The sequence below is a fragment of the Chionomys nivalis genome, chromosome 11, assembly GCF_950005125.1.
Source record: "Chionomys nivalis chromosome 11, mChiNiv1.1, whole genome shotgun sequence".
NCBI lineage: Eukaryota > Metazoa > Chordata > Mammalia > Rodentia > Cricetidae > Chionomys > Chionomys nivalis.
The window spans coordinates 20,188,937-20,201,582 of record NC_080096.1 but is presented as its reverse complement, the minus strand read 5'-3'; the positions used below and the strand labels follow the sequence as shown (position 1 = coordinate 20,201,582).

General features: G+C 44.1%; 1 protein-coding gene across 3 annotated transcripts in view; it reads right to left on the bottom strand.

Annotated features, from left to right (window-relative positions):
• Phactr4 (phosphatase and actin regulator 4) overlaps window positions 1-12,646 on the bottom strand; it is a 78,385-nt gene that overhangs the window by 7,433 nt on the left and 58,306 nt on the right. For all 3 annotated transcript variants that reach the window (XM_057784838.1, XM_057784837.1, XM_057784839.1), the window contains 3 exons: window positions 12,358-12,511; window positions 4,785-4,840; window positions 2,022-2,083 (listed from right to left, as the gene is read on the bottom strand). In XM_057784838.1, the coding sequence (XP_057640821.1) occupies window positions 2,022-2,083; window positions 4,785-4,840; window positions 12,358-12,511 (272 nt within the window). The remainder of the gene's footprint in view (window positions 1-2,021; window positions 2,084-4,784; window positions 4,841-12,357; window positions 12,512-12,646) is intronic.

Here is a 12,646-nt window from a genome sequence, read left to right as displayed (position 1 = left end):
CCTGAAACTTGCAGTTAATCCTCCTGCTGATCAGCTGCCTGCATGCCAGAATTACAGGCACGAACTGCCACCTCCAGAGAACCCGAGAAGCTTTAACTATACCACCCTGGGTCCCATCCTCCCCAAAGCTCCCCAAGGATTTGGGGTATCGGGAATTTCCTTTTGGGCTGGCAAGGTGGCTTAGAGGGGAAAAGCACTTGTCACCAAGTCTAATGAACTGCAATTAATCCTACAAGTTATCCTCTGACCTCACCATGCATACCATAACATGCAACACTCCATTCACATAAAATAAATAAAAATGTGTGAAAAATTGTGAGAGTTTGGTTGTCTGAACAGAATCATAGCCATGCCCTATGGTCTTCAAACTTTAATATGTACCCTTAGCACCTGAAGATCTGGTTACAGTGTAGATGCTGCCTGATGACAGAACTCAGTGCAAAGCACAAGGTTAGCATCTGTGACACCCTTGGTCTACCCCGTAGCACTGGTCCCTTCCCACCGCCCTGCCCCAAGAAGAAACAGATTCTGATTATAAATGGATCTAGAATAGAACCTGAGGTTACATAGCTCTGAGATGTCCTAGGTAATACGTGGTCAATGTTACCAAATAACAGATTCTGTGAAGAAGTATGATTTTTTCCCCTAAAGACTTTTTATTTATTTATTTATTATTCAGTGTTCTATCTGCATGTATGCCTACACACCAGGAGAGGACATCATCAGATCCCATTATAGATGGTTGTGAACCATCACGTGGTTGCTGGGTTTGAACTCAGGACCTCTGGGGGAGCAGCCAGTGCTCTTAACCTCTGAGACATCTCTCCAGCCCTGAGAAATTAGATTTAAGGATATACAATTAGGTAACCTTAAATGTTTTTTTTTTTTTTTTTTGAGACAGGGTTTCTCTGTGGCTTTGGAGCCTGTCCTGGAACTAGCTCTGTAGACCAGGCTGGTCTCGAACTAACAGAGATCCGCCTGCCTCTGCCTCCCGAGTGCTGGGATTAGGTAACCTTAAATGTTAAAAGGCAATAGAACCACTAATCAGTCTCGAATAAGCAAGTTAGATAAGTCCTCCATTCCTGGAGAAGGATAGAATAATTCCAGAAAGAATATCCACACCTGCACTGGGATTTTTTTGGTCTTGTTTTGTCTTGTGTAGCTCTGGCTGTCCTGGAACTCCCTGTGTAGATCAGGTTGGTCTAGAACTGAAAGATCCACTTGCCTCTGCCTCTGCCTCCTGAGTGCTGGGAGTAAAGGTGCTGTGGCATTATGCCTGGCAATTTCTTATCATTTTTTTTTTCTAAGACAGGGCTTCTCTGTGTAGCTTTGGAGCCTGTCCTGGAACTCGTTCTGTAGACCACGCTGGCCTCGAACTCACAGAGATCCGCCTGCCTCTCAGAAATCCCTCTCGAGTGCTGGGATCAAAGGTGTGTGCCACTACTGCCCGGCAATTCTTATGATTTTTTAAGAAGTATCTAAGAGCTAAGAGCACATCTGAATCTGCAGGAAGCAATCACAGAAGTCGTGGACAATGGAAGAGAGAAGAGACGACTCCAGCGCCAACATGGACCCTGTGTAGAAAAGACCCTATCCCGACTGATCGAGAAAATTATGCCTCCTCTTATTTTTTTAGGACCCAGGATTATTTCAATTGTTTTCTTGATTAGAAAACAACAAGATTGCGTTGCAAAACGGAATGCTACAAATTCTCCTATTATTGCTTATATATATAAAAATTTTAGTCTAAGAGGGCTCACTAGTAGAACACTTGTTTAGAATGCACAAAGACCTTTTCTTTTTGCTCTCTAGTCTCACAAAGCAACCAAGCAAACAATCCCCCCCCAGACAAATTAAAAAAAGCTCTCACCATGTTCAGAGCTTTTGGTTTAAATGTGACAACCTCTCAAATATGAAAAATAAACCAGCAGATGCCACTCCTGCTAATGTGTTATTTTCATACTGATGTAAGGCACAAACCAACTCCTTCACTCAGGCCGTCTAGACACAGGACACTGTACCTTTCTAGTGAGCCGACGCTTAATCTCCCGCTTCTCTGCTTGCCGGTCAGCTTCATTTTTAGCTTCAATCGACAGAAACAGAGGATATTACTTCAAATGACAATTTACACAGCAGACACTTAAGTACTTACAATACATATACTTCTTAGCGTCAAAGCTAGAATGAAATACTCCACTTATGAATGGCTAATCAAGAAACTTCCTAGCAGGACAGTCTTTTCCTGTCCACTGTACAGTCAAATACTTAAGAGCAAGACAGGGCAATGCATCAGGCTTGAGCTAAGGATGTTTTTCACTTCGTTTGCTTGGGACAGGCTTTCTCTGTGTAACAGTCCTGGAACTAGCTCTTGTAGACCAGGCTGGCCTCAAACTCACAGAGATCCGCCTGCCTCTGCCTCCCGAGTACTGGGATTAAAGGCGTGTGCCACCACCGCCCGGCAGTTTTTCACATTTTAAAAACACTTTAGAGGTACTTAAAGGTTTCCATGTGTTTAAAGATCTACAGAGCTGGACATATTGCTAATATTGACCACAGTGCTCTTGAAGGGGACGTTTGCAGGAGATAGTTCGGTGTGCTTGCTGCACTAGAGGACCTGAGTCCAATTCCCAGAACCACAGTGGATGCTCACGACTGCCTGTAACTCCAGCTGGGTATGGGAATTCCACTCCTTCTTCTGGCCTACCATCATCCCACCTCAAATATGGCACACACTCACAACACATACATACACACATGAGTAATAAGAAGAATAAATAAAAACTTTCCTTGGGGGAAAATAGTTTCTAGAGGCTGAAGAGTAACTCCAGTTCCAGAGGACCTGATGCCTCCTCTTCATGGGCTGCACAGACACACGTGCAAGCAAAACACAGATAATAAATTACACATAAAAAGAATGCATACTGCTCGTGCAGAGGATCCTAGTTTAGCTCCCAGGTGCACAACTGCATGTGACTCTGGCTCCAGGGGATCTGAAGCCTCTGGTCACAGTGGCCCCTGCATTCATATGCATGTTCACACATATATGCAAATGAAATACAGGAATCTTTCTTTCCTTCCTTCCTTCCTTCCTTCCTTCCTTCCTTCCTTCCTTCCTTCCTTCCTTCCTTCCTTCCTTCCTTCCTTCCTTTCTTTTTTTTGGTTTTTTTCGAGACAGGGTTTCTCTGTGGTTTTGGAGCCTGTCCTGGAACTAGCTCTTGTAGACCAGGCTGGTCTCGAACTCACAGAGATCCACCTGCCTCTGCCTCCCGAGTGCTGGCGTGCGCCACCACCGCCCAGCTTACATGAACCTACCTTTCTTTCTTTTCTTTCTTTCTTTCTTTCTTTCTTTCTTTCTTTCTTTCTTTCTTTCTTTCTTTCTTTCTTTCTTTTTTTGGTTTTTCGAGACAGGGTTTCTCTGTGGTTTTGGAGCCTGTCCTGGAACTAGCTCTTGTAGACCAGGCTGGTCTCAAACTCAGAGAGATCCGCCTGCCTCTGCCTCCCAAGTGCTGGGATTAAAGGCGTGTGCCACCACCGCCCGGCACATGAATCTTTCTTAACAAAGGGAAGAAAAAGTTTGCAGAGTAATCCCTAAAAATAGGCGACTGACACCGTGTCCTGTTGAGGGCAGCACCTATAAAGTTCTCAATTATAAATTCACTGAGTACCTAGGCTGTGAATGTAGATCCAGAAAGCACCGAGAAAACAGGCGATACAACGGTCAGACAGCATGCTCGGAAGCAGCTCTAGGAGATCCTCCCATTTCTCTGCTATTAACACTTTCATTCATCCCACACTCTCTGAAGAGAACCTAGGTCTTTCCCCTCTGTCACAGGCACCCCCATCCTTCATCACTGAACCCCTTTTGCTTTTGCTTCCTTTCTTCTTCACTCCTGTATCCCTCTGCATCCATATCCACAGGGATAAAATAAATAGGAGCTGTCTAGAAAAGATCACTCTCTGAGGGGCAAACAGGACTGCAGGCACAGTCAGAGGGATGGTACTTGAGACACAAGGACACCGGGTACCCCAGGATGTGACTGGTCCTTGACCTAGGGGCTCAGCTCAGTTTCCTCACTGAGGTGGGTACTTCCAAGGCACAAGGACAGAGAGGCCTTAAGGGAAGAGCATAATCTCCAGAGTTCAGGGGTGTGCTGAGAGCAAAGGTGAGAACCCCTGCTGTGAGAAGGAACTAACATGGCTTGGGGTGGGAAGACCAAAGGGAGCAGCAGTAGAAAGACCTGGCTGGGACTATTTCTGGTGATTTTAACTGGGATGGAGACAAGCAGTGACTTGTCAGGAGCTACAGATCCCAGGAGAGGAAGGGGAGGAGCAACAGAGCACAGGTTCTAAGTCAAAACGCTGGTAAAACAAAGTCAGTCTTAGATCAGAACATTGTTCTGGGGAGTTAACTATGCACATGGGCAGGAAGTTAGTTAGATACGCATTCCTCTTTGGTGGCTACAGAAATACAAGTCAAGCAATAAAAGCAGAAGGAATATTCTGGGCCTTATCCTTTGAATCCACCAGGAAGAGGAATGTCCTGTCCATCAGCTCAGTCACGACCTTACCTCCCTGAACCAAGGCATAGGCCAAGCCTGCGCACACTGTCACAAATGCCATCACAGACCCAGGAGCTATGAAAACATATCACAGTACAGTAAACAATATCATGGTGACATCTTCCTAGGAACTGGGCTTCCCGAGCAGGAACTAACTCTCCTTGGCCCCTTTAGCATACTACACTCATGGTGCACAAAGGCTGAGCTTCATCACGCTGGACTTACGCTGTAGTATGTTCCGTTGCTCCAGCTCCTCTGCGGTCGGTCTTTGACTCAGTCGCCTACAAGAGAGAGACACAGGTACTTAACTGTCCACAGCAAACCTCCAACCACCATTTCTAAGGATTTTGGGGTTGTTTGTTTTGGCCAAGATTTATATTGATCTATAACAAAGAATCAGTAAAATTTCTAACATATACTTCAGTAGCTGATTTGTTTATCATGAAACCAATTTGATACTGAAAGTGCTAACACACACACGCGATGTTACGCTGAATGTGGTGGCTTTATACTGTGAGGCCAGCATTGAGGAGAGATGTAAAAGACCCTGCCTCAGAACAGAAAGGTAGGTAAGTGTGGAGGTAGTTTGGCAGTTAAGAGCACTGGTTGTTCTACCAGAGAACCTGGGTTTGGTCCCAAGCACCCATGTAGCAGCTCAAAACCAACTAGAATTCTAGTTCCAGGGGGGCTGAGTTTCTTGGGCACTGCACACATATGGTTAAATACAATCAAAACACTCATACACATTAAAAAAAATTAACAAAAAGAATCCTTGTAGGATGTGATGGTGGTGCACACCTTTAACCCCAGACTGGTCTTCAGAGTGAGTTTCCAGGACAGCCAGGGCAACACAGAGAAACTGTCTCAAAAAGAAAAAAGGTGTTCATCATCTCATAAATCTTGTGTGAACAGATGTCTCTGGTTTAGTGATGCTGAACATTTTTTTTTTTAAAATATTTATTTATTATGTATACAACATTCTTTCTGTGTGTATGTCTGAAGGCCAGAAGAGGGCACCAGACCTCATTATAGATGGTTGTGAGCCACCATGTGGTTACTGGGAATTGAACTCAGGACCTTTGGAAGAGCAGGCAATGCTCTTAACCGCTGAGCCATCTCTCCAGCCCCCTTTTTTTGGTTTTTCAAGACAGGGTTTCTCTGTGGTTTTTGGAGCCTGTCCTGGAACTAGCTCTGTAGACCAGGCTGGTCTCGAACTCACAGAGATCCGCCTGCCTCTGCCTCCCAAGTGCTGAACATATTTTTTTTATATTTATTTATTTATTATGTATACAATATTCTATCTGTGTGTATGTCTGCAGGCCAGAAGAGGTCACCAGATCTCATTACAGGTGGTTGTGAGCCACCATGTGGTTGCCGGGAATTGAACTCAGGACCTTTGGAAGAGCAGGCAATGCTCTTAACCACTGAGCCATCTCTCCAGCCCCCCTGAACATATTTTTGTTTTGAGACATGGTCTCACTGTGTAGCCCTGACTGTCCTAGAACTTACTGTGTAGACCAGGTTGGTATCAAACTTAAAGATTCATCTGCCTCTGCCTTCCAAGTAACAGGATTAAAGGTGCACACACCTGGCCAAATGCTGAGTGTTATAAAATATACCTGATGGCCAAATATATGTTATTTTATTTTTTGGAAACAGGGTTTCCCACTGTAAATCAAGGTGGTCTGAAACTTGAAGTAATATTCTTGCATCAGTCTCCTGAGTGTTGGGATTCCAGGTACTCATTATCCCATCTGGCTGCAACATTAAGAGTAAGGCAACAATAATGTCCTTTACACGAACAGACACAGGGAGAGATGACTCTCTCAGGAAGGGCAGCTATTTAAGAGGAAAGGTTACATCTGTGACTATGAACACACTAATTTGTAAACGGTGGTTTCTCTGCTCTGACCCATCCCACAGTTGCTACTCAATAATCACTCAGGGGTTAATATTAACTATAAAATGCTTGGCCGAAGATCTCAGGCTTATTACTAACTAGCTCTCACCTTTATTATTTATTTATTTTTAAAAATTTTCTCTTTTTGTGTGTGGGGGGCGGTTTCAAGACAGGGTTTCTCTGTAGCTTTGGAGCCTATCTGGAACTTGCTCTTATAGACCAGGATGGCCTCGAACTTACAGAGATCTGCCTGCCTCTGCCTCCTGAGTGCTGGGATTAAAGGTGTGCGCCACCACCACCCGGCAGCTCTTATCTTTAAATCAACCCATTTCTATTAATCTATGTTTCGTTACGTGTCTCCTAGCTTTACCTGTGCTATAATACATTTTGCTCCTTTGGTGGCTGGCTGGCATCTCTCCTGACTCTACCCCTCCTCATTTGAGTTCTCAGTTTGATTGTTTCACCTAACCTTATTGGGCCTGCCTATTGGTCAAATCACTTTTATTATTAACCAATGAAAGGAATGCATAGTCACAGTGTACAGAAAAATCATTCCACAGCACTAGTTATTCTATATCCCTCCCTCCCTCCCTCCCTCCCTCCCTCCCTCCCTCCCTCCCTCCCTCCCTCCCTCCCTCCCTCCCTCCCTCCCTCCTTCAAGACAGGGTTTCTCTGCAGTTTTGGAGCCTGTCCTGGAACTCAATCTGTAGACCAGGCTGGCCTCGAACTCACAGAGATCCACCTGCCTCTACCTCTCGAGTATTGGGACTAAAGGCGTGCACCACCACCACCCAGCTATTTTACATTATTGACAAGAGCAGAGACAGAGGTGAGGCAGGACCTGCACTGCTGAGCAGAGTCACTAAGATCTCAAGTCCCAGCACATGGGAGGCTGAGGCAGGAAGGTTGCCATAGGTGCAAGGCCAGCTTCAGCTACAGAGTGAGTTCCAGGCTAGCTTAGGCCACAGCATGAGACTTTCACAAAACAACCACAAAAGAGTTTACACTATAATCCCCAGAACTTTTGCAGTGAGCACACTGGTGGGAACTCATAGAATCCTGACTTTCAAAGTGGCCCCAGGATCAGTATTATGAACAAACAAGAAATACAACCCAGGCACCGCCCGCCCTGAAGCAAAAACTCTGGGTGGAACTCAACAATTTGCTTTTAAACAAGCTTGCCAGGTAAGTTGAGCCTGCCAAATGAATGCTTAAGTGTGAGAACCATTGACTAGAATTAATTAGAGGAACAAAACACCAGAGGTGAACACTAACTAACAGGGCTCTGTTAATTGTATCAGTTACACAGTGAACATTAGACGTAAGGACAAAGACTATATATTTGGTCGCTGGTGGTGGTCTGAGTCTTTTATCCTAGCACTCAGAAGGCAGAGGCAAGTGGATTCCTGAAAGGTTTTTTTTTTTTTTTTGAGACAGGGTTTCTCTGTGGTTTTGGAGCCTGTCCTGGAACAAAAGCTAGTTCCAGGATAGGCTCCAAAGCTAGAGATCCTGTGCTCTATCCCTGGCACCACAGGAAGCAAAGAGCCTGTAGCCAGGCATGGTGGCACATACCTGTAACCTCATCCTAAGTGCCATGAAACCCGATCTCAAAAAGTCAACAAACTATAAACCAAAATTCAGAAAAGGGAATGTATGTGGCTTGAAATCATAAACGTTTTCTCTCATTTTTTTGAGGAGGGGCCTCAGGTAGTCCTAGATTATCCTCAAACTCATTATGTACCTGCAGGTGGTCTTGAACGCGAGCTCACTGTTTCTGGTGAAACTACCACACCCAACTGAAATACTTGTTTTCAGTCCTTTAGAGAAGTTGGTCAACCCTATTTTATAAGGCATAGGATTATGAGCAATTAACATTTTCTTTTTTCTTTTTCTCTTCTTTCTTTCTTTTGAGATGGGGTTTCTCTGTGTAGTCCTGGCTGGGACTGCAGAGATCCACCCGCCTCTGCCTTCTGGGTGGGGGTTAAAGGTGTGTACCAGGCTTTTTCTTTTAAAATGTTAATCACATTTACTTTTGTGTGTGTTTGTGCATCTGGACGTGTGCTAGGAGGAAGGAGGCACACCCGTGACCAGAACACATAGGTGTGGCCATTGAAAACTCATGGGAGTGGATTCTCTCCTTCTCATACATGGGTTCCAGGAGTTAATTCAAGTTGCAGAGCTTGGTGGCAAGCACCTTTACACACTAAACCATCTTGTTAGCCCTTAGGTTTTCTTTTTCCTGTAATTTTCTAACTATTACTATAATAAACACGTGTTTATTTTTATACTATAGGGAGAGAAAAAAATCTTTGCAAATCACAATTTGATAGATGGTAGAGCCAGTCATGGTGGCACATGTCTTTAATCCTAGCATTAGGGATATGGAGGCAAGTGGATGTCTGTGAGTTCAAGGCTAGCTTGATCTACATAACAAGTTCCAGGTCAACCGGGGCTATATAGTGAGACCCTGACTCAGTGGGTAAAGTGCTTGCTGTGTAAGCTTAAGGACCTAAAGTCTAGTACCCATGGGTATGCCAGCAGGCGGCTGCGAGCCCTGCATTGAGAGGAGGAGAGAGGTGGGTCTGGAGGCTCTCTGGTCAGCCATTAATCAAACTGGCATGTTCAATGAGAGACCCTGCCTCAAATAATAAGGTTGAGAATGACAGAGAAAGACACTGAATGACTTCTCTGTGGCCTCTGTATGTGTACACATGGGCGAAGCACACTTCTCCCCTTCCACTTTCCCGCATACACACTCTCTGCCACAAACACACACACATTGTTTCTCATACAAATTGTGCACACATATATACAAACACTCTGTATATACACGGATGCATGCAAAGGTGTACACACACATATCCAAACACTTTGATATATGCTCATGTGTGCACACACACTACTATGCACACTAAGACATAAGTAGAAAAGAAAAATAGATGACGAGTAACTGAAATCTCATCATGAGAAACCAGACAGATTCAAATTTAGTTGCATTCTACAAAATAAGTAACCATGTTCTTTTTCTGTTTGTTGCTGTTAAGACTGCCTCTCTCTATGCAGCCTTGGCTGTACTGAGCTTACTCTGTAAACCAGGATGGCCTTGAACTCACTGAGATCTGATTGCTTCTGCCTCCTGATGGTGAGTATGTTCTTCGGGGGAAAAAAAATACAAAGACGATGGGGGCCTAGAGAGATGACTCAGCGGTTAAAAGTACAATATTCTTCTAGGGGACCCAAGTTTGATTTTCAAAACACACATAAAGCGGCTCACAACTGTAACTCCAGTTCCAGGGGATCCTATACCCCTCTAGTCTCTGAGGGCACTTCACTCATGCATGCACATGCATGTATACCAACATACACACACACACATGCACACACAATTATTAAACCTTTAGAATAAAATGGCTAAGAATAATTTTCAGATTAAAGCAAACCAAAGAGACAGGGCAACTAGATTTCACGTATTAGATCAGACTGGAATTTAGACTTTAGAGCACAAAACCCTGCTATTAAAAATATTATGGAGCCAGGCGGTGGTGGCACACGCCTTTAATCCCAGCACTCGGGAGGCAGAGGCAGGCGGATCTCTGTGAGTTCGAGACCAGCCTGGTCTACAAGAGCTAGTTCCAGGACAGGCTCCAAAACCACAGAGAAACCCTGTCTCGAAAAAAAAAAATATTATGGGTTAGGCCAGGAAGTGGTATACACCTTTAATCCCAGCACTGAGGAGGTAGAGGCAGGTGGATCTCTGTGAGTTTGAGGCCAGTTTGGTCTACAGAGTGAGTTCCAGAACAGCCAGGGCTACACAGAGAAACCTGTTTTGGAAAACAAAACAACTATGAAGTAATGGTGGTATATATCAATAACTCTAATACTTGGGAAGTGGAGGTGGGAGAATGGAGACTTCAAACCCATCCTCAGGTCCACAGTGAGTCTGAGAGTAGCTTGGGCTACACGAGACCCTGTCTCAAAAATAAATAGATACATATAAATAAAATTGAATATGGATAGTATAGATAAAAATACTACATTAATACTAGTTTTTTTTCTTTTTGTAAAGAATTTGTAAGTGTGATGTGGGATAAGAGAATGTCCTTCTTCATAGAAGACTGTGCTGAAGTACTTTGGAGTAGAGTCCCTGAGCCAGGTATGGTGGCGCATGTCTTTAATTCCAGTACTCAGCAGAGGCAGGTGGATCTCTGTGAGTTCAAGACTAGTCAGAGCTATGAGATCAGCTGTATGTGTTAGTGTGCATATACCTGTAATCCTAGCACTTGATAGACTAAGACAGGAAGATTCTGAAATTCAAGGCCAGGCTGGGTTACATAGAGAATTTGAGGTCAGCCTGAACTACAATGAGAACCAGTCTAAACAATACAAAAAAAAGATCATGAATGTTTGAGAATCTCATTATATGGCCCAGATTAACTTGGAACCAGCAATATTCTAGCAACATTCAGTCTCCAAAGTGCTGAAGTCACAGTGGGAGACATTCTACACAGCTTACACTGTGTTCTGAAAGGGTCTAGAAAAAAAAAATAAGTATGGAGCAGGGTATGGTGATGCACACCTTTAAAACCAGGACTCAGGAAGCAGAGGCAGGTGGATCTCTGTGAGCTCGAGGCCAGCCTGGTCTACAGAGTGAGTTCCAGGAAAGCCAAAGCTACACAGAGAAACCCTGTCTTGGGGAAAAAAAAGAAACAAACAAACAAACAAACAAAAAAACCCCAAAAACCCAAAGTACGTGCATATTGGCACTGTACACAATAATCAGTAAGGCAAACAGTACACACTAATACATCTAGGTAAATGGTGTATTTTCTCACAACTTTTCTTGTTTGAAATGGGTCTATCTATCCCCCTCTAAAGTAACTGATACACAGTATGAGATAATGACTTTAGCACCCCGAATGCCAGAGTATACAAAGGGCCTGCCTTGTTTCTAGATGCAGAATGAATACACAGTCTGTGTACAAGGAAAGTGGAGCTGGAGAGATGGCTGCTCTTCCAGAGGACTTGGGTTCCATTCCCAGCACCCTCATGGCAGCTCACAACTGTAACCCCAGTTCCAGGGGATCTGACACCTTTACACCAACACACATAAAATAAATTTAAATTAAAAAAAAAAAAACCAAGAAAGAAAAGCTAGATGTTTATAGTAGGAAAGAAGGCTGGGTCTTAAGTGATGGACGCCCTCAGTTAACTTTTCTTGTAGGGAGAAGAGTTTTTTCTTCTTTTATCCCTTTTAGACGGGAGAAGTGTCTATGCCATGTAAACATCTGTCCACACACAAATATGCTCATTGCATAAACAAGAGCTTGGCCTGCACTCCACTTCCCTCCTTTTTGACTCCAGCTGACTTGAAAAATATACTAACTTTTTGAAAAGAAGTAGCTACATGGTACTTATTTAAAAAAAAAATACAGGTATGATGAGTTAGGTTGGCATTTCATGGTTCAGCAATCGGATAAGTCACACAGGAATCTGCATGTCCTGGAAACCAGCCTGACTTCTTTAGCAACCTGTCTGAGCCTCCTGTGTTATGTGATGGCTGAAAGCTCCCAATGTCATCTCTGATGTTCCCCATCTCCTAAAGCTTAGAGAACTCCACCTGTTGAACACACACTGTTAAAAATTATTCTTTTAAAAGACAGATGAATGCTTTCTTTTTTTTTTTTTTTTTTTTTTTTGGTTTTTCGAGACAGGGTTTCTCTGTGGCTTTGGAGCCTGTCCTGGAACTAGCTCTTGTAGACCAGGCTGGTCTCGAACTCACAGAGATCCGCCTACCTCTGCCTCCCGAGTGCTGGGATTAAAGGCGTGCGCCACCATCGCCCGGCGAATGCTTTCTTTTCCAAGGGTCTGACACACACAAACCCAAATGCAAAGGCATACCGGATCAGCGTGTTCCCAATCTGGTGCCGTATTTCATTCCACTCCTCCTTGCTTTTACGAGGCCAGGAATTCATGTTCAACTCTGGCTCACTGGGTCTGCTGCTCAGCTTCATTGCCAGCGTGTCTTTCCTCTTCACTCTGTTGGCCAGAGCACCTTTACATAGGGAAAAAAAATGCTAAGGTACAAAGGCTCATGTGAACCACGCAAGAGCGATACAATTCCCAGCAGCCCATCTGGCTTTGAATGATCCAGCCAAACTCAGAGGAAGGAACAACATAAGACATTAAG